The sequence below is a fragment of the Cydia amplana genome, chromosome 13 (assembly GCF_948474715.1).
Source record: "Cydia amplana chromosome 13, ilCydAmpl1.1, whole genome shotgun sequence".
In the NCBI taxonomy this organism is placed as follows: domain Eukaryota; kingdom Metazoa; phylum Arthropoda; class Insecta; order Lepidoptera; family Tortricidae; genus Cydia; species Cydia amplana.
The window spans coordinates 2,625,026-2,647,363 of record NC_086081.1 but is presented as its reverse complement, the minus strand read 5'-3'; the positions used below and the strand labels follow the sequence as shown (position 1 = coordinate 2,647,363).

At 37.3% G+C, this 22,338-nt stretch overlaps 2 protein-coding genes and 1 long non-coding RNA gene across 3 annotated transcripts in view; 1 reads left to right on the top strand and 2 right to left on the bottom strand.

Moving 5' to 3' along the window:
- LOC134653344 (breast cancer metastasis-suppressor 1-like protein) overlaps positions 1-8,379 on the top strand; it is a 148,686-nt gene extending 140,307 nt beyond the window's left edge. The window contains exons 4-5 of the mRNA XM_063508678.1: positions 6,651-6,785; positions 8,159-8,379. Of these exons, the coding sequence (XP_063364748.1) occupies positions 6,651-6,785; positions 8,159-8,254 (231 nt within the window). The 3' untranslated portion in view covers positions 8,255-8,379. The remainder of the gene's footprint in view (positions 1-6,650; positions 6,786-8,158) is intronic.
- LOC134653377 (uncharacterized) overlaps positions 1-19,598 on the bottom strand; it is a 144,294-nt gene extending 124,696 nt beyond the window's left edge. The window contains exons 1-2 of the long non-coding RNA XR_010097251.1: positions 19,564-19,598; positions 19,388-19,460 (exon numbers count right to left, since the gene is read on the bottom strand). This is a non-coding gene — a long non-coding RNA (uncharacterized LOC134653377). The remainder of the gene's footprint in view (positions 1-19,387; positions 19,461-19,563) is intronic.
- A 1,699-nt stretch (positions 19,599-21,297) lies between these two features.
- LOC134653351 (large ribosomal subunit protein mL49) lies at positions 21,298-22,335 on the bottom strand. Its single transcript, XM_063508687.1, has 2 exons — positions 22,146-22,335; positions 21,298-21,812 (listed from the first exon to the last, which is right to left on the bottom strand). The coding sequence occupies exons 1-2, from the start codon at positions 22,260-22,262 to the stop codon at positions 21,348-21,350; spliced, it is 582 nt and encodes a 193-aa protein (XP_063364757.1). The 5' UTR covers positions 22,263-22,335; the 3' UTR covers positions 21,298-21,347.
- Positions 22,336-22,338: the final 3 nt, after the last annotated feature.

Here is a 22,338-nt window from a genome sequence, read left to right as displayed (position 1 = left end):
TCTCGTCTTAATGTTAATCTTTCTCGCAAAAATTGCTCCATTTTACTAAATTTCTTCGCCTAACATCCATTCATCAATATTTATTGTTGCAATAATCTGGAAATAACGCAAAGAAAATGACGGTATCAAGTATGTACACCGAGATGTACGCTTTAAAAAAGTTTGCATTCTTTATTTGAAAGTTACTATTTCATATCTCGTGTACCTATTTTGTGCACGAGACTTGACTGACAATATTAAGACTGACACGGAAGTAGTAAAATACTCTTCTCAAGTTCTAATTACAACTTCTAACATCATAATAAACAAACTTTTCGCTACGTACCTTCGTGAGGTTTCTTAACGGCAATATTTACAACAAATGCCAATGTGTCGGCTTCCGACCTTTGTATTATTATCGTATTCCACTTCCTTATTGCAGATTCCTCTTCCACGAACTTTTAACACAGTTTTACTCACATAAACTCGCTCAAAACTTACAGAACGTTACCGGTAATGGCGGTAAAGGCATATTTTTTCTTTTACTTTGCAAAACAAACAAACAGGTAGTCGCAAGAGTTCGTTTGCTATTACATTCTGGGTATTCCGATCATATTCCGATAGAACTCAAAGTAGATAACATCCACTAAGAAAATTCTTCGTTCATTTTAACCAATGAGAGAAGCGATCTTAGTTTGACATTTTAGAAACTGTGCATAGACAACAATCCTTCTAGTGTTGCCACTACAAACTTCATTATCGATTAGTGAATCGATTTAATCGATTATTGAATTTTCAGTGTTGCCTTATTTACAAGGTAACGGCGCTATAATAATCAATCGATTATCGACTATCGATTGATAGTCAATCGATAGGTACTTAAAAGTACTTAAAACTAAATAAAACACAAGTATACCGTCTATATTTATGCTTCCATACCTTAATAAATCTGAATACACAAAATCTACCAGGTAAACTTCCGGAGGAAGAATTACAATACAATTTTTGACTGAAAATATTGGAGTACCCATGTCTGAGAGAGAGAGAGAGATATAACCAGACACTTATCTTTATTGGTAAAAACCTTTAGCTGATTGACGTTTTGCTCGATTCAAAGCTGGGAGTACTTGCCATTTTAATCTCATTTTGTTACATACATTTGGTTGCAACATCTAAATAATTAATATTTTAATAAATCTATTTTTATACCCTTTACTAGGACTTGTTCATGCCAATATTTTGGCGGTACCTAATACAAGGTTCTTATTCAACACCATGCCTTCTGCTCTACGAAGGCTCATAATAATTAATTAGTACCTTTAAAGGTTCATTTTCTATAGTATGACCTCTATTCTCTGAGGACTCATAAATGCTGTTAACTCAGCAGTACCTACTACAAGGTTCTTTTTCAATAGTATGCCCTCTACTCTTCGAGGACTCATAATACCTCAACAGTTCCTATTACAAGGTTCTTTCACAATAGTATGACCTCTACTCTTTGAGGACTCAAAACACTTCAACAGTACCTATTACAAGGTTCTTTCTAATACTTGCCCTCTACTCTATGAAGACTCATCAATGTTACTATGCCTATTACAAGGTTCTTAATTGCAAATACATTAGCATGCCCACCAGCGGCTCTTCTCTAATACATCAAAGGTACCTAATACAAGGCTCTTAATAATTGCACATACTTTGGCATACACTCTTTATCTAAATCATCATTGTTCTTTTCTATGCCTAATACAAGGCTCTTAGTTATAGATTAATACTTCATATACTTTACTCTATACGTAATTGCAAAACAATATCCCAGCATTCTACACCATTTTGTCGCCACTTGTAATATAATATGTATATGATTATTATGATTACACATAATATATTGTCATATTTCATGTTTCCTCATTTCCCTAGTTTACATATAAGCGACAAGAAGTCGAGTGACGTACGTTGAGGGGTTGATAGCTTTCCAGAGCTTACTAATTACAATCGGTGAGAGTTGTAGATGGCACCATGAGTCTGATGAGAGCCACGCTCCGTGGTAAATTTCTCTCTATATTGATCAGACCCATTGCCACCACAATTTCTCTACTCTCACCTTATTCTGTGGGACCCGCAGGTCCCTGGAGGTCCTACCACCTTCCCCAATAGACCTTCCCGTTCCACCATATCTAGTGTTCTTACTTTTACATAACCTCTCAACGTATTTCTCTCGTCATAATGAAATATAAACACTCACCAGGGGGCGATCTTCTGGTTAAACTCTTACACACTCTCTAACAGCCATTACAGGTTCTTAATCATCGATATATTATTAAAAGCAGCTTAGAACGCGTTCCTCGCTAACTCTGTCAATTATAATGTCAAGTATTTTTCTATCTCCCGCCAACTTTGTCTATTTAGTGTTACCAACGTCAAAATATCATGCTAAAGGTTGTCACTCACCTTTTATTGGGAATCGCGTAAATTCGCGACACCTGGTACTACAGCTTTATATGAAGAAATTTTTGTCGCCTGGCGCGGATGTCTTGTTTGCTGGCTGGGGCAATGAATGTGTTAAGGCCGTGCATCGAAAAATAACAGGATCTTAGAAACGTGGCAGTGGCTAGCCCCGGAAACAAACAGTAGTGATTTTCGGACATATGTTTCTTGGCTATATGATAAGTGATTTCGTAGTAGTCGAAACACGAATGCTTAAAATTTTCTCGATAGAAAATAAATCCAAACTTACGTGTTCATTTTTCGGTTTTAGCTTCGTGCAACTAGAAAACACATCCATATCCAGCACAACCCACCTTACAGCAAAGGTTTTCATCTCGTTTTAACTTTCAAAGAACTAAATATTAACTTATTATCCTTTACCGATGGATTTATTATCGATTTTTGATTTTATGAATTCAACAGCAAACGCCCATTTTACGCAGTTCGGTTTCTCTTTCTGTCATGCGTCAAAGTCATAAATGCATCCTTTATGCCAGTAATGTTAGATGGCCGTCGTGCCTCAAAGAGGTAAGACCTATGTCACTTCGCGCAGCGCTCCGAATTACGTAAAATTTTAATATCCAATAAACGTTGAGTCGTAACTCCATTGAGTAGTAACGGAATCGGAGGTAAACCTATGATGGTGCCTTCTTACAGGCCTATACGTTACGTATGTGTGCGTGTTTGCTAGGCTACGTCGAAATCTATACTCTTTGTCAGTTACAACGGGTTAGGAAATTTCGACAGATATTGAAATGTATCGGTAGCTGTTTGGTATTTAGCCATCAGAATCTAACCGTAACTTTTTGCTTTATTTTTGTTTGAAAATAAAATATCTATAAGAATATATTTTTTGCTTTTTTTCTATTGTAATGATAAAAATAAATCTAGTATGTTTCATGCTCAAATAATTTAAAATAATTGAATAAATATTAAAAACTGAATTGATATTATTCGTTTTAATTATTATATTATTAAGTTTGTTTGAATAAAATATTTTATTTCAATAATACGAAAAGTTATTATATTTAAGTACCACTAAAAAAAGGTCCCTACTTACAAAAACTCACTTGCACGGGCCGGGGTTCGAACCCGTGACCTCCGGTTTGAAAGTCGCACGCCACTACAATTTCACATAAGTAATTTACAATGACATGATACCGTGGAAAAAGTGAATATTACAATGTACTGTGTTACTATCATTTTATAGTTTATTTTGGCTTGACAAGGAGGAATGAGAAAAACGTGCAGAGCGAGAAGATTAAATCTCTCTGTCCCTTTCTTAAAGTAGCCAATCCTAATTATGACATCTGTTTTGATATTAATTCTTTGAACATAATTCGTCGATGTTCTTTTTTATATCATCGAGAAAGATTTTTATTAAAAAAATGTGTTGAATTTATATGTTTTATTTATGTTTTTTTGGCATAAATTTCACTACTTTTGACAAATTTTGATTGTGATGACAAGCGATTTGATGTGATGTGTGAAACGAACCATCAACGATTTATCTAATAAAACTTCATTTAGTCGAAAAAAATAGTTGTCTACTACCGGGTGGAAAAAAATTATGGGCCCTGGAGGGAAAGTGCCTTAAAACCTTAAGTTTGCTCATTTTACTTAAATGAAACATTATTGTTTTTTAAAGAAACAACTGCATTCAAAGATTTTTGAAGTGAAAACTTCTTTAGCAGCGCTAGGCACTTTTTGAGGTGGGGAAAAAATGATAAACTCGAGACAGCGTGAGGCGATCATGTGAGCATTTTTGAGCTTCAGTTCTAAGTATGGGGAACCCCCAAAAAAATTTTTTTTTCTTTTTTTGTGTGAAAATCTTAATGCGGTTCACAGAATACATCTACTTACCAAGTTTCAACACTATAGTTTTTATAGTTTCGGAAAAAAGTGGCTGTGACATACGGACGGACAGACGGACAGACAGACAGACATGACGAATCTATAAGGGTTCCGTTTTTTGCCATTTGGCTACGGAACCCTAAAAATGAGTGTTTCAAAAAGGCACCCTGTATTCCTTACATACCTAAATAATCTCTTATTCAATAAAACATATAATTACTAAACACTGTGATTTATTTCAAATAAATGCAAATCGATCGGATAATAGTAGTTTATGCAACAGTGATATAATAAGGGTTCTTAAAATTCAAGGGTCGAAGTTACAAAACGAGACGTAGTCGAGTTTTGTAAAAAAAGACCCGAGAATTTTAAGAACCAATTATGAGCTGTTGCATACATTACTTTTTCTATGACAGCTGCAGCAAAAAAAAGAGTTATTATTAAAAAAAAAGAGTTATTATTTTAAAAAAATTGAGTTATTATTAAAAAAAAAAGAGTTATTATTGTAAATGAAAACATACCTCTTTCAATCAAGATGATCGGAACTTGTATCTTTCAAAAAAATAAAGCAGTTGTATTATACTCATAAGATGACTGCTAGCAGTCATCTTATGAGCCTATAGACAAATCATTCAAATGACATTGCTTTAGATATCACTGTCAGTCATTTAATTGACACATTTAAGTGCTGGAGTAGAAAAAAGATATTAATACCTACCTATACAACAATGAATACGAGTACAGTCAGCTGCAATAATATGTTACACACCGAAGGCCGTTTTGCGGTAGATCATGTTAGATCTTATTTGTAGAGCCATAAGAGCGTGTCACATATTTTTGCGGCCGTCGAAGAGTAACATATTATTGCAGGTGACTGTACCTATGAAAAATTCGAGGGTTAAAAAGCATTTCAACCAAAGCATTTATAATAATAACGACTATGGACGCCTGCAACCCCAGGGGTATTGTAACCCCATAACAATAAGGTTGAAATTTGCATTTAGTGACCGCAAAGTCAGGTGAGCGTAATCAAGTAAATCTGTTTTCATCATATTTTATCAAAAATAATCTCTTTTCTGTTCTTGTGCTATTTTCTTATTATCAATACTCTTAACTTATATGCTATATACGCTGCTGCTTCTATGCTGTTAACATCTTCCAAAACAACAATAAATATTCAGGTTTATTAATGAATTATTTTATTGTTTGCTATTATGAACAAGTAACAACGCCATCTGTTTCAATTTTTTCCGAATTTAAGTTTCTGGCCGACCGCAACGACCGCGTATAATGGTAGTTAACTTCTGTAACGTTAGATGGTGCTAAAAGGTCACACAAACTTCACGTGCGGCGCGAAGCGTTTCCATGTGTGCGTGTTAGCGGGGAGGGAAGAACTAGCGGGCGTGGTTTACGAAGCGCCAGACGCGGCTGCAGTAGGCCCTTAAATAGCTGTATTTTATAGACTGAACGCCGAGATATTGCGACTATACCCACGGGTAACCGTAGTTCTCGCAATATCAATATTTTTATAGCACACAGGGCCTTCGTATTGTACACGTCATTATCAAGCGCGTTGACCTGTCACCTTTGATCGTATTCGTATACGTAACAACACTCTTTGACCACTGATGGATCTTATGTCTATGCAGTAAGATTCACCAATTTTCAGTTGACTTTGAAGACTATGTATAGAATTCAATTAGCCGCCTCGTTGATAGCTGACCTAAATGCGCAGTAGGTACATATTATTTAAATTAATTCTCTATCTATATATCTCTTTTGTATTCAATTTTCGTATACCTACAGAATTTTCGTATCCTACGTTACGGGCTGAGCCTAGTGTGGGGATCATTGTGTGTACCTGCTGCTTCTCTTGCTCTCTCGAATGCTAATTTCTTGAAATAAATATATGTTATACCTATTGAATTTGTTTTTAGTTACATTACGTGAAATGTACGAATTTGTTTGGAACACCATTAAATAGTAAGAGCAATTAAATAAAAAATAACAATAGCCCGTATATCCGACCCGTTTGCATACGTTTTTAGTGTCCGCCTAGGTTCTGCTAAATAACTATGCCATACCGACGGAAGAAATTTAACGAAAGTTCATTAAAAAGCATTTTACATATATGTGGTCTTTACTGTTCGTTAAATGTATAAATTATGGCGGCTCATATGAAAAAATAACGAATAAATTAATTAAATAACTTTGCTACTCTCGTGGATAAAATGCAACTTTCTCGACGATTTTTGAAGAATAAAAAGCCTTTGCGGCCTGGCGTGGTGTAAAAATAATCACCATATTTACCCAAACTTTTCTCTTGTCAACAGAGCGAAAAATGGCTGAGCTACGAGTCGCTGAAAGAGGAGATCCTCGAGAAAATCCGTCGGCTGGAGGAAGAACGCCACACCGTAGACCTCTGGTCCACGGGACCCGAGTGGGGTCGCAAGCGGCGACGGCGCCAAGTAAGTTTAATATATTGTTTAAACACTTGGTGTAGCAACCTTTAGCCATATTAACCATATTTATTTGAGATAATGCGTCGGATGGAGGAAGAACGCCACACCGTAGACCTCTGGTCCACGGGACCCGAGTGGGGTCGCAAGCGCCGACGGCGCCAAGTAAGTTTAATATATTGTTTAAACACTATGTGTAGCATCCCTTAGCCATATTAGCCATGTTTATTTGAGATAATCCGTCGGCTGGAGGAAGAGCGCCACACTGTAGACCTCTGGTCCACGGGACCCGAGTGGGGGCGCAAGCGGCGTCGACGCCAAGTAAGTTTAATTTATTGTTTAAATACTATGTTTAGCAACCCTTAGCTATACTAGCCATGTTTATTCGAGATAGTCCGTTGGCTGGAGGAAGAGCGCCACACCGTAGACCTCTGGTCCACGGGGCCCGAGTGGGGGCGCGAGCGGCGTCGGCGCCAAGTAAGTTTAATTTATTGTTTAAATACTACGTTTAGCAACCCTTAGCTATACTAGCCATGTTTATTCGAGATAGTCCGTTGGCTGGAGGAAGAGCGCCACACCGTAAACCTCTGGTCCACGGGGTCCGAGTGGGGTCGCAAGCGCCGACGGTGCCAAGTAAGTTTAATATATTGTTTAAACACTATGTTTTAGCATCCCTTAGCCATATAAGCCATGTTTATTTGACATAATGCGTCGGCTGAAGGAAGAGCGCCACACCGTAGACCTTTGGTCCACGGGGCCCGAGTGGGGTCACAAGCGACGACGGCGCCAAGTTAGTTTAATTTATTGTTTAAACACTATGTGTAGCAACCTTTAGCCATATTAGCCATGTTCATTTGAGAAAGTCCGTCGGCTGGAGGAAGAACGCCACACCGTAGACCTCTGGTCCACGGGGCCCGAGTGGGGGCGCAAGCGGCGTCGGCGCCAAGTAAGTTTAATTTATTGTTTAAATACTATGTTTAGCAACCCTTAGCTATACTAGCCATGTTTATTCGAGATAGTCCGTTGGCTGGAGAAAGAGCGCCACACCGTAGACCTCTGGTCCACGGGGCCCGAGTGGGGGCGCAAGCGGCGTCGGCGTGAAGCAAGTTTAATTTATTGTAAAACACTATGTTTCATCATCCCTTTGCCATACTCGACGAGCGATCAACTTCATATGCCTCTCTTCCACCCAATAATTTTTTGGTAGGTAATGCCTTTCGGCATTAAGTCCGCCAATTGCACATTTCTTTAATACCGACCCACATGAAGCTATCTATAAAAGTCGTTTATTTACGTCTATAGATTTAGTAGTGTATTCTCCTTTACTAATAATAAAAACATCATCAAATAGCAGATACCACAGTTTTCCTTCCCGTCGGCAGGTCGCCGTGTCACCACCCTACGTGGTCTACATGCTCCCCGACGCGGACATCATGGAAGACTGGCGACAAATCAGAAAGCTGCTCGAGAGAGACTAGAACGACGTGGCTAGCACACCTGCCCGCGCGCGACCGCGCCACGCTCCTCGAGCGGTGAGAAGGAAGTGATCGCGGTTAGTTGTGCTAGCCCTATAGGATAATAGAATCGTCTTGGAAGTCCATACAATTAAATACTATAGGTTTTCGTCGCTATACTTACTCAACCTCATATCTGCAACAATCATTTGATGGAAATGTCGCTTTTCTTTCATTCGGAATACTCATCAAATGAGTGTTGCAGATACGAGGTTGAGTAAGTATAGCGGCGATTTGTTGTAGAAGAGACTAAAAAAAAATGTAATACACAGGTTTGTAGTGTTAGAAGATTATTTGTTTCCGATATTTGTGATCGCCCGCTAAATAGGAATTGCTGTCATGCCGGGGGTTACTTACTGAATGATTCTGCTCAACGTTACTAACGGACCAAACACAGACGCTAAATACTGTCTTTAACATAATTAAAACAGGATTAAAATTTATCCATAAAATTTAACATTTTTCGAATTATGAATTGTTTTGAATTTTGACAAACAAAACTATAATTGAACTTGTTGGACGACAATTCGTCGAGGATTCCGTCACTTCCAATTATCAAACTCACTTTAACAGAATCCTCTTTTCTACCTTAGTAGAAAAAGGCACGAAATCAAAATTGCTATGGGAAATTGATCCTTTGCGCCTACATTTTCCAAATTTTCCGCCTTTTTCTACTGACAAAGTTGGCTTACCAGAAAGTATACAATTTTCTTTGTTAAAAGGCAGAAAGAGGCACATAAAATTTCCAGATTTGATATTTCGTTATTTGATTAGTTGATTAAACTATTGGATTTGTAACTAAATAGGATTATGGTTTTATCTCCGGCCAAGTGTACAGAAGTCAAGATTATTAACGATGGTTGAAACGTCGAAGAATGGACCTCGCAATCATGTGGTATTTTTCGGTAAGAAAAACCTGCCTGCCTGTACTTAGGTACAATTCATTTGCAATAATTTCTAACTCAACCAAGAGACATAATCTTATTTATTTATATATTTTGGAGACTTAGTTGTGTAAGGTATTATTTCAAGTGACTGTACTTATTTTCTTAAATGAGTAATGAATGATTAGATTGTTTAGGGACTTTGTTGTATGTGTATTTATTTCAGAAATGTTTATTAATATTGCGTAAATCCTATTTTTTGTTGTCAAAGGCTTACTCAATCAGGCGGTCTAGCATGAGTTGCGTTCTCGCGCGCGACGCCATACATCTAGCGCGACTTCAAGTATGGAGTCGCGCGCAACTCATGCTAGACCGCCAGATGCACACTTAATTTTTCACTTTATTTAGTAAGTGGATAAAAATAGGCTGGGGAGTTGGGGTAGGCTAGCGTAGAGTAGTGCTAAGCAGTTTGAGCAAAGCAGTTAAAATCAATTCAAGACATAATGGCAATTAATGGGCCTAATAATTCAGACCAGTTTCGCCAGGCGTTAAAAACATCACGTTTGCTAGTTTTTTGTAAAGGGCTATGTTAGTTGTAATTTAAACCCTTCTTGCTCAAATTGCTAGGTGTTTAGAGAGACTCCACACTAGCGTCTTTTGAGCGTCGGCGTCTAGTCAGCGCTTAGAAAATGGCGTCACTGCGCAGCTGCGCCAACGTTGCGTCGAGCAGCAGCCATAGAGTTGACTAGACGCCGACGCTCGGGAAACGCTAGTACCATGTGATCCATCCAGTATCCTTCATAAGCCGTTTGGAATTTAAATTTTAAGTTTAAGAATTTCTAAACTGAAAACTTGAACCGGATTTTTTCCTACGTGACCTATTTAATTCTGTTTTGATATCGTTGTAACAAGTAGCCTATGCCGAGTCGTATGAAAACGGATCTATTGTCACCCCAATATGTGTAATTATTTCAGAGGTTTTCAGTTTTATAATCTGTTTATTGTTTCAATTTTGCAATTATCCACAAATTTTGCGATACATGCTCAATTATTTTATTATATGTAAATCGTTGTAAAATTGTTTCGTTTGTAATATACCCATGTAGAATAAATTGGTATACCACAAACCACAAATGATAACTTATTTTTATAAATAGTATGTCAATAAGATAAGAAGCTGCCAAAATGCGACATGACATCCCATTGACAAAATCGACCGTCATTTACAGTCAACGTTAAAATATATCATGTTTATATTTACACTTTTGCACCTTAAGGGGCTGATTACCAGTCCGCCGGACCATATCGGCCTGTCAGTTAAACGCAAAAGGTGACAGCTCCGAGCAACTGACAGGCTGATATCGTCCGGCGGACTGGTAATCTGTGGGCCACTTTACTCCTAAGGTGTAATATGTAAACATATCTTTGACGTCGTCTCTATGCTAAACATTACTTTATCATCTGTGGTAGTTGGATAAACTTTGGTGTCGTCATAAAGTCGGATAAAGTTATTAAGTAAATAGATTTTACAAGGTTACAAATGTTAGTACATAGGCCAATCCTTTTTTAAATAAATCAAGTTTACTCTGATGATTGTTACCCTTAATTCGAAGGAAATCTACTGTGTTTTGTAAAATTAGTAATTTTAACCCGTGGAGCGCCCTAACAAGACACGTGTGCTAGTAACTAGTATAGGAGTTCCATACTACGGTAATTCTGGGGCGCTCCAGGGGTTAATTAAGATGTGAAAGAGTTTTGCATTTAATTCTGAATAAATCAATTTGAATTAAATTGTTGTTTGATTAATTTGACGAGAGAGGAAGCGGCGGACTATCCGCGCCGTGTCACGACCAAGTATTACCGCCTTCTGCATCTGATCCTTGATCCAACCACCTAGCGAGTCTCTCAAGATGTTGGTCGAAACTCTTCGCTATTAGACCGTTCGCTGAAACATCTATCGGGACAATGATCGTCGATTTAACATCCCACATGGCGGTTATCTCGTGAGCCAAGTCTAGGTACTTACTGGACTTGTCTTTCTCGGTTTTCACGAGATCATGGGGGATGGTGAGGTTTGAATATGCCCAGCAAGAAAATTAAAGCCCATTTACTTACTCAAAACCTGGAGGATTGGAAGAAAAGGAGGGAGGCCTTCGCTCAGCAGTGGGACACAATAGGCTCGCAATAGTAATTATTATTATTATACTTTTAAAGTTTAAAGTAAGTTAATGACCACGGGAAAGACGCATGACGCTAACTCGTACCAAAGAGAATTTGAAATAGAGGCGGAGTCAAAGTAAATTATGTATGCACGTTCACATTCACTTCAATCACAACTGCACTTGAAAAACGTTAGACCCTATTTCTAGAACAGTCGGGTAAAAGTGCTTTATCTGTGAATAATGCTTTCGCCTCTTCAATACGCGGTCAGCGCGGCTATTGTGGTTAGATGATTTTTCTTCTTTTCTTTCATAGCAAAGCTTGAATGTCTTTGTGTGTTTTTCAAAGACGTCTAATATGAATTCGGTCAGATGAGTTTTATATTAAAAAGCATTCAACAGTTTTGCTGGTACCTAGTTGATTTGTTAGACAATTTTCACAAAAGCATATTTTCATAGTAGCGAATTTTCACATCGCATTTTCTCACGATCGCAAATTTCATTGTTCGTCTTTTTAAATGCATCGATTTTTCATGTAGCGTTTCTGAATGCTCGTATATTTTACCAATTGATTTATATCACAAGCAAATATTTCCAGCACTTTTTTTTCGAAACTTTAATTGCCACACTTAATTTTTTATAATTCGCGTTAATTTGTTATTTGTATAATTGGCGGTTCTACATAGGATATCGCATAATTCGCGTATGTATGTCTGATCCAGCAAAGTTATCTGCTACACTCCATTGCAAAATATATGCAAAAAAATGGAATTTGTTTTCCCCTCTTAGCTGTTATAATAAATAAAAATAGAAAAAATATGACTTAATTTGTGTTAAAATATCTAAGGATGAAAATGGGACACTTTTTCTCATAATAGGATCGAAAAGCTCATGATTCTGAGTTCTGAGTAGAAATAACAAAAAAGTCCTAAAACTGAAATGAAATGCCCAACTATGAATTTAGTTTATGTTACCTATGTGATTTCCAGGTAGAAATAACAACAGAGTAGTAGGTACATGCCCAAGAATCGCCATAATAATAACGACTTACCTGTCATGAAGCTATCTATAGATGTAGGTACCGTAAAATAGGGTGAGTAGGGTCAAAACTGAAATTCAAACCTCGATAACATTTTATTTTTACATATGAAAACTGAATGGTGTATATAATAAGTGTTCCGGACGTTTGTATTTTAGTTTTTATTTTATTTTGGGTAGTTCAATTTCATAACTTTGACGATAAAGAGGAAAACCCACCTCACCCCGTAGTGCCTCGTATTTGGGGTGAGAGGGGTTTTCATACAAAGGTGATTTTGGAAGATTGTTGGATCGTTTTTTTTTATTATGCGTATTACTATAGCTCCATTTTAAATTGGAATACATTATTTTTGTAGCAGTAGCCTTAAAATCCCTTCTCACCCCCCTCTCAAACCTTCTCTCTCCATTCATAACCCACCTCTCCCCGCGAAACCTACTCGCCCCGTTTTACGGTACTTACATAGGTACGTCTACTACGTCTATAGATTTAGTGTGTGTGTGTTTTAGTTAGTGTATACTACTAGTCTACTAATAATAGGCCACCAAACGAAGGAATTACAGCGGAAATAATACATGTGTAAGGCAATTTTGGCATAGTTGTTAGGGAATGGTGTTATTAAACAAGATACTAAAAGTACCCGGGGGTGGGGGTGAAGCTAACGGGAAGGGGGGGGGGGTTAAGGATCTCAATTTTTTTTATAATTTTAGGATTAATAGTTTAGCAGTTATTCAACAAAATAGGCAAAAAATTACCATTCCCCCCTTATCTCCGAAACTACTGGGTCTAAAATTTTGAAAAAAATACACATAATAGTTCTTTACCTATAGATGACAGGAAAACCTATTAGAAATGTGCAGTCAAGCGTGAGTCGGACTTAATGTACGGAACCCTTGGAACGCGAGTCCGACTCGCACTTGGCCGGTTTTTCGTAAATAACTCTTAAACGGTGGCCCGTATAAAAAAAAAATCTACATAAGTAATCCATATAAAATTTCCTACAAACAAGGTTCAGTACACTTTTTCGCTAGGATCAATATTTCAAAATATATTAATGTGGTAAAGTTACCTATAATTTGTTCTAAGGTCGTTTTTTTTTTAGTTTTTCGTAAATAACTCGTAAACGGTAGCCCACAGCAAAACAATTTCTTTTACATAAATAATCTATTTGAGATTACATATAAAATAAATGCTACGTTTTTTCGCTGGGCATCAATATTTAAAAAAAAAATTAAAGGGGAAAGTGTATACGCCTGACAAGCGTAGTTAAAATATTGATCCTAGAGAAAAAGATTGGATAACCTTTTTGTAGGAAATTTTATGTTAATTATAAATGTTATAAAACATTTTTTGCTATTGGCTATTGTTTACGAATTATTTACGAAATACTAAAAAAGGGGACCTTCGAATTTATATTCTCCCTTTAATATTGATCCTAGCGAAAAAAAGTAGCATTTATTTTATAAGAAATCTCAAATAGATTATTTACGTAAAAGATATTTTTTTGCTGTGGGCTACCGTTTACGAGTTATTTACGAAAAACAAAAAAAAAACGACCTTAGAACAAATTATACGTGACTTTCCCACTTTAATATATTTTAAAATATTGATCCTAGCAAAAAAGTGTACTGAACCTTTTTGTAGGAAATTTTATATGGATTACTTATGTAGTAGAATATTTTTTGCTACGGGCCACCAAGGGACCTTAGGGACCTTAAAACCCCCTCCTACCCGTTAGCTTCACCCCCACCCCCCGGTACTTTTAGTGTCTTTGTTTAATACACCTTTCCCTACAACTATGCCAAAATTGGCTTACACATGTATTATTTCCCCCGATTGGCAATTTTTGGTGTTCGGTTGGTGTACTATAATAAAAACATCATCATTTCGAACCAAGTCGCCGCCGCTATACAATCGAAATACAATACAACAATACAATCGTCTCAAATAAAAGGTAATATCTGGGAGACTAACGTATAAAACCTCAAAGTCGCGCGTTTTCCCAGAGATAAGACCTATTTATTAGCTAGATCGATTTTTCGCCCCCGAAAACCAATATAGCAAATTTCATCGAAATCGTTAGAGCCGGTTCCGAGATCCCTGAAATATATATGTCACCGTAAAATTGTAAACACTCGTCATATTATAATCTCGCTAGTTACATTATAAACTGACGGTATCCGGAGATTATTATCTAACCTAACGTAACCTAACCTACGTTAGATTATAAACGAACGGGTTCACAATCTTACGGTGTCATATATACCTCAAGAAAGTTTAAAGGTATAAGATATGTCTGATAGGTAGGTACTAATTTTTGTTGCTAGAAATTGTAATACAAACAAAGAAATTAAAGTGAATAGAAGTTTCATATACAAAACTGTCTTGTACATGCCAAGTTTCATGTAAGTAAAAAAGGTAGGTTCATAATTTAAGCATTTCATTTAAAAATGTCCAGACGACGACGGCGCCGAGTGCGCTAAGGTATTTCTGCACTTCGTCTCTCCAGCGGTACCTAGGGTGTCCACTTATCCAGACCACAGAACATATTAAAGAGGTTAGAATGGCTATCGCGCACAGTTAGTATCGGAACCGGTGTCGCCGCTCGTTCCTCTCCACATTTACTAACACTCGCACAACGGTAGTAAAAACTAGCTAGCGCCTTGTGTGCGTGGTGAATGGATACGCCTCCTTTAAACAGATTTGACGTCTGGCTTCTTAATCTGAACGTTATTGTGGCGCAAAAAGGCATGTTTACTTCATTTTCGGTCAGCGCGGGCGAGTAGCATGCGAGCGTTTGCTCAAAACCCCGCGGCGACACGTACCCTGCTCGCATCGCCATTCTACTAGTATAGGTCCAGACGGTCAAAAGCGGCGGCGGTTTATTTATTTATTCGTATGGCATTTACAGAGCCGGCGGCGGTAACGGCTTTGGATAGAGTATATAGCATGGCGGCCTTTGGTGTCTGAGGCCAAGATCCACTTCGGGTCGTTGCGCCACAGCAGTATTTCAAAATGTAACTTCTATTGTATGGGAGCGGCTTTTTAATAGCGGGTTCGTGTGACTTTAAAGAAAAAATAAAAGTCACTTACATGTAACGTTGGTAGTAAATACAGGATGGAAAGTTCGCCACGTCACGAAGTTTGTTGCTTTTGTATTGCACTTCAGCTAGGTACTGAAAAGCTCCATTAAATACATTTACAGCTTCATGGGTCTCTTCACGCCAAGAGTAAAACCAAAGTCTGGAACAATCAATTATTGTGTAAAACATCCAGGGAACAAATCAAATTATTTTCAGGTTTGTGTTTCTATGGACAATACGAAAGTTAACGATTTGGGTACATTTTACTAACGCTTTATCATATAGAGACATAGGAATCCGTGGGGCAAATTTTCTTGTCAGGTAGGGACTTCCTATATCGATAAACTCAATTATCGATGCTCGTTCTATATACTAGTGATCACTCAAAGGTTTGCTTGTAAAAATATGTTTTTATTAAAAGTGTAACAAACAAATAATAATAACTCAATTCGCTTTGATTGATAATCAATCAATAAAGAGGTTGAAATAATATTGACTCTTTTATAGTGCAATAAGTATTACGCCCTACCTTTATATAACCTTGCGATTATTCAAAATATGCTATGTGTGAATTTCATACTTGTCTTCAAAACAATAGTTACAAAAAACACACAATGTTGGGGGCGATCACTAGTATATAGAACGAGCATCGATAATTGAGTTTATCGATATAGGAAGTCCCTACCTGTCAAGAAAATTTGCCCCACGGATTCCTATGTCTGATCATATAGAACAAGCTTACAGGGTGCCATGAACTTTATTTAATGTACCTATCAAACATCTATTATGTACCTACATAGAATAGAAGAATAAGAATAAAGAACATTTATTTCGGATGCTGGTTACAGACATACCAGGGGTCTCTGCACTAGGCAATGCCTGTATAACGGGGAACCATTACAATTTAAATATCAGAGCTGTAGTTACAATTCTAAAGTCTAACATTTATGGCATAATACCTACATGACAAAACAATATTGAATAAATGAAATGAAATAATGCACTATTTGTCCTTCCGCGGGCTTTAAAAACTCTTCAAATTTCATCTAGATAAGTAGGTACTTTTTTCAGCGGTTTAGTGTAAAGATGTAACAGACAGGCAGGTTGCCAGAGCGCAACGAAGGGTGCAGAGCTGCAGTGTTCGGGTCAGCAACGTGCATATAACACCTCTGGAGTTGCAGGCCTCCATAGGCTACGGAGACTGCTTACCATCAGGCGGGTCGTTTGCTTGTTTGTCAACGACGTAGTATTAAAAAAACAGACAAAACAGATCAAATAGTTTCGCATTCGTAATATCGGTACTTACATAACAAGTTCTAAGAAACTCATTCGAACCGAGGCTCGAACCGTACTATACCGTACCGTATAGTATATTATACGTATTTTATTAACCTACATTATTAGATTCCTTTCAATATAGGGAAGACTGTTATCGTTATTGGGTAGGTATAGGTTGAAGGTATACGGGAGGATTTTATAGTTCGTTTTTAGGGTTCCGTACCCAAAGGGTAAAAACGGGACCCTATTACTAAGACTCCGCTGTCCGTCCGTCCGTCCGTCCGTCCGTCCGTCCGTCCGTCCGTCCGTCTGTCACCAGGCTGTATCTCACGAACCGTGATAGCTAATAGACAGTTGAAATTTTCACAGATGATGTATTTCTGTTGCCGCTATAACAACAAATACTAAAAACAGAATAAAATAAAGATTTAAGTGGGGCTCCCATACAACAAACGTGATTTGACCGAAGTTAAGCAACGTCGGGCGGGGTCAGTACTTGGATGGGTGACCGTTTTTTTGCTTGTTTTGCTCTATTTTTTGTTGATGGTGCGGAACCCTCCGTGCGCGAGTCCGACTCGCACTTGGCCGGTTTTTTTTAGCATTAGAAAGAAGGTAAACAATCCTGTCGTGTCTATTTATTTAAAAATATTGAAAAACGCTTTAAAAATTTAGTTTAAATGTTTTCATCACACTCGCTCAGTAAATGTGGAATTGCACGCAGGCTTAGCGGGAGTAAGTAATACAAAAAGCGTTTTCCCTAGGGAGCAATGAAGTTTCTAGGTACCATAGGGGTGGAATCACATCTGTCAGCATCGAGCCGCATTTTATATATGAGAAATCGCTCGTTAGTATGAAGATGCGTACGCATGCTTTCAGCTTTCCGATGCGTACGTATCTTCATACTAACGAGCGATTTCTCATATATACCTAAAATGCGGCTCGATGCTGACCCTAATTACCAGTTTTTTGTCTTTATGCTTCATTTTTGTATCGCAAGTGTGATGAAAAACATTGTGTGTAACTCGGGGCGTAATAATATTGCAAACTCGAGTCTATAAATCGCTCCGCCAAGCCGTCGCGATTTAACTTACTCTCGTTTGCAATATTTACTTACGCCCCACAATGTACACGTTGCACAATGTACTATATTTATGAAAGCAAAAGAAAAAGATCGTATGTGATTTATAATTCTAACATATTTGCTGTGAGTTTATGTTTCAATGGTGATTTTTAATAAAAAGACGTGTCTAGATCGCTTACCTTCTTTCTAATGCTAAAAAAACGAATAATAGCCTCTAGACAAATGCTAAAATGCCCTATCCTATAGGTAAAGTTACTTTTCCGACGTGGTCTAATAAATACCTATATGAAAATGAAAAAACCGCATCGAGATCGGTCCATACGAGAGCAACGATGCCACAGACAGACACACAGACATTGGCGTCAAACGTATAAATATTAACACCTCTCTTTTTGCGTCGAGGGTAAATTAAAATGCTCACGTAAGGTAAACGTACTAGTGCTTGACATACCTACTAATGCCCAATAGATGACACCCTGCTGTCACCTCTATTGACAACGACTTAAGTTTCAAGATGACATGTGCTGGTACTGCGTCGAGCACCAGTACGTTTACCTTACCTACGACGTAGTTTTCCGGGACATATTTTAATAAATAGGTAGATAGATTTGATGACCGGCCTGGCCTAGTGGGTCTGAGTATGTGACCCTGCCTGTGAAGCCGATCAACGTCCTGGTTTCTGGGTTCAAATCCCGGTAAGGTCATTTATATGTGTGATGAGCACAGATATTTGTTCCTGAGTCATGGATGTTTTCTATGTAAGTATTTAAGTATTTGTATAATTACATAGGTTATACATCGTTGTCTGGGTACCCACAACAAAAGCACTGGCTTACCATGGGACTTAGTCAATTTGTGTAATGTCCTTATATATTTTTTTCTTTCCAATTTAAATAATTTATTTATTTATTAGGTATATTTTAATAGATGGTGAAATGTTTATTTATTTATATGTATAGGTACACAAAGAGTGGTACGCACTGTAAAGTAATTTCATGCATGGTATTTTGAGTTGTTTCATTATGTTGGCTTGTAGTTTTACTTTTTAGTGATATACGTAGGTAAGTACCTATATTTAATAGCGTTTATTGATTTGTAACGTTTTACAGTTAGCATTTTTCTCGGGTTGGTGTGATGAAAATTGTTGGGTTTTATCGCAACGCTCAAGATTTCGCTTTTCGAACGACTCGCTCCATGCTCTTGGTTCAATTTTTGAATGTTACGCTTGCTCGGGACAAAAGGGTAGAGCAAACGGAAAATGACCGCGTAAAAGGCCAACTATGCGATAGACTGACCAAATTAAATCTGCCATGGAAAGAGAGACCCCTGGGGGCCGATTTTTGAATTTCGATCGCTCGATTTCGACACTCGAAAATCGGTGGAAAACGGTGAAACGCTAATTTTTTAAATTCCGAGTGATAAAAATTTTGAATCGAGTGGTATCGACCACTCGTTTTCAATTCTATTAGTAGAATTTATATGCCTAGTATATAGTGGAGATATTACTGAACGAAATACACGAAATCGAGTGGTCGAAATTCAAAAATCGGCCCCCTGAACGCTTTTCCCAGTTTACCTCCAACCGCGGAAAATGCCGAGAAATCGTACGGCAAGCAACATCTGTGCCTGATGTCAACAGTTGACCACGACTAGGGTTTGCAATCCGGATCCGAAATGTATGAAATTATCCGGATCTGGATCCGGATCCGCGGATCTTCCCATACATTTCAGATCCGTCGTGCAAACCCTAACGACACTGCAAAGAGTATAACGACAAAGAAGAAGAACCGTACGTATTTTGCTAATACTTACTTAAAAATCCCCCCTTACTCAATTAATATAGGTAGGTACATATTTTCCGGACCTAAACTTAAATCAAAAAAGGAACAAAATATCTAGGAATCCGTAAAACCTCAGTTAGGTAGGTATACCTACCTAGGTATTTAAGTGGCCTAAAAAGTAGGCAAGGTATTCGTGACAACTGCCGAGCGGTCAGCCACTCACTGAATTAATTACCTAAGTATATATATCCATATTATATCAATAAAATAACGCTGCCAACTTACTTAAATATCTAATTTAAACGAAAACTTTATTTACAAAAACGAAATCTTGAACCTAAATAGTAGGTACTTACTTAACAACACTACTAAACTAATAATATAATTCTAGTTAAAGTTTAATGAAAGTTTTAATGAAAAACTTTTAATTCGTATTAATGAATGATAATTATACATTGCCCAATCAAATATTGTATACTCGGTATCCTCCTGAAATCTTCTAACCTTGAAATCAAACACGTACTTACGTATAAAACGAACGTACGTACCCACACAAACAACAAAGTATATAAATTATATAACGCGCTGTACGCCTACATCGATCTCTGATTAGCGTAGGTACTAACCATAAAGAGACTAACTTTCGAATACTAATTAATCAAGTGTACTGCCACTAAATATGTCATGTCGACTATAAATAAACTTAAAATAACCTTAAAAGTGTTATTATAACAATAATAATAACGAAGCGCGTCTGAAATGCAAGTTAAAGCGTAACCAAAGTGACTCAGAAAAGTTGCTTCAACAAAGAGTGGAGTTAAATCGTAAAATCGCGTGGAGAGGCCCAATGTGCCCGGATGTTGTACGGCTACGTAAACCTTCCGCCGACGCGCGCGCCCCTGGCGGCGGCTGAACGAAGTTAACTTCATGCCGCGTACACCCGGCGACACAGCTTCTGCGGGCGCTTTTATAATATTATTTAATGCGACATTTATTTTGTTAGGGATTTCGTGAAACAATTTTTTAAGCATTTTGTTTTTTTTATTGTTTCAGTTTATATGTTATGATAAATATGAATTGAATAGAATTTAAGTCTTTATTGGTACTAACTGATATGTACATTTAAGTCATTTTGCGCCAAGTCGTCAAAACCAGCGATGAATCAACTTATGTATGACAAAAGCCTATATTTATGTAAATACAGTGTGTAAATCCAATACGGGCGAATATTTAAACGGTGGTTAGCATAGGACCTAAAAAGTATATTGAGATACATTTTACTTAGAAATGCAATGAAAATTTTAACCATACAAAATAATTCGGCCCGCAATGTAATACACCACACGTTACGGGATACGAGCTTTTTAAAGTAACTGTCAACGTTTGTTAGCAGTTACAATAAAAAGCTCGTATCTCGTAATGTCATGTCATCTTCTGATTCTTAATGTTTGCAGTACATTGCTGCTTGGCACATGTGAAAAAAATTCATTACGGAGTCATATTAAGTGTAACTTTAAAAAACTTCTTAATTAATGATTAGACGGGTAAATTCTTATATCTGGTTTAATTTATTGCCCGTATTGGACTTACACACTGTATAGGCATTTATCTAAAGTGACAACTTTAAACATCTAGGTAATTAAAAAAAAATCTTAGGATTATACATTTATGTATGCATTTCGGGAATTGGGGAAAAATAAACAAATTACTATCTCATTATGGCATTTTTATTCACAACTAACAATTATAGTATAATTAGAAACCCTTGGAATGCGCCCAATCACGTAGATCATTAACGTAATCACCTTTGACTTCGATAAAGCGACCTAACTCATGCACCCTGGTCTCGACATATCTCTTCATTTTCTCTTCCAAAAATTCCTTAACTTCGTCATTCATTTGCCAAATATCACCATCTATCTTTTTAATCATAGTTATTTTACGTCCACCTTTAAATGTCGTGAGTAAATATATTGGCAATGCATGGTTCTTCGTTCTTGAAATGAAATATGGTAGTTCTAGTGCTTCGTCTTTTGGAGGCACCCAACCCGACGGGTAATTAGCCTTGGGTTGGACTTCCGGAATGGTTTCGAATGGTAATAGTCTCTCCACATAAGTCCATTCAGCGGGATTTTTTACTATTTCATATTCATATTGTTCGGTTATTTTATGTACTAATGGAGAATTTTTATAATTTGAATAATTTCTGGATACTAAAACCTGAAACAAAAGGAAAAAAACGTTATGTTCGAATTTAGCAAGAAGTATGTATTCATAATCCTATTAGGCGTTTACTACAATTACATATAACACGATAAGTTATATATTATAATAGTTGAAACAAGTAAAACTTAGTAATAAAATGCAACAATATCAATAAAACCTACACGCGGCGTCGCTTGTCATCGCTCATCAATCAACGTCATTCTGAAAATAATGCGACGAGAGCGAGGATAACTTGCGTGCACCACCGTACACCCATAGTTCTGTCACATGTTGCAGTCAAAGGCACATTACAAGACGACGCGAGTGAAAATATAATAAAAAAATTACCGATAGTGATTCCGGGGCGAGTTTTGTACCAAAATCTGCTGCGTTGTTCAAGATTTGTCCAGTTTTTCCGGTAAAAAGTCGCGCAAATGCGCACTGTGCACGCCACATCGCCGCCATTTTGAATAGCGAATAGAGCGAATTGCTACAAGAGCAATAAGAACTATATTATTCGTTTCGAAGGAAACATAATGGC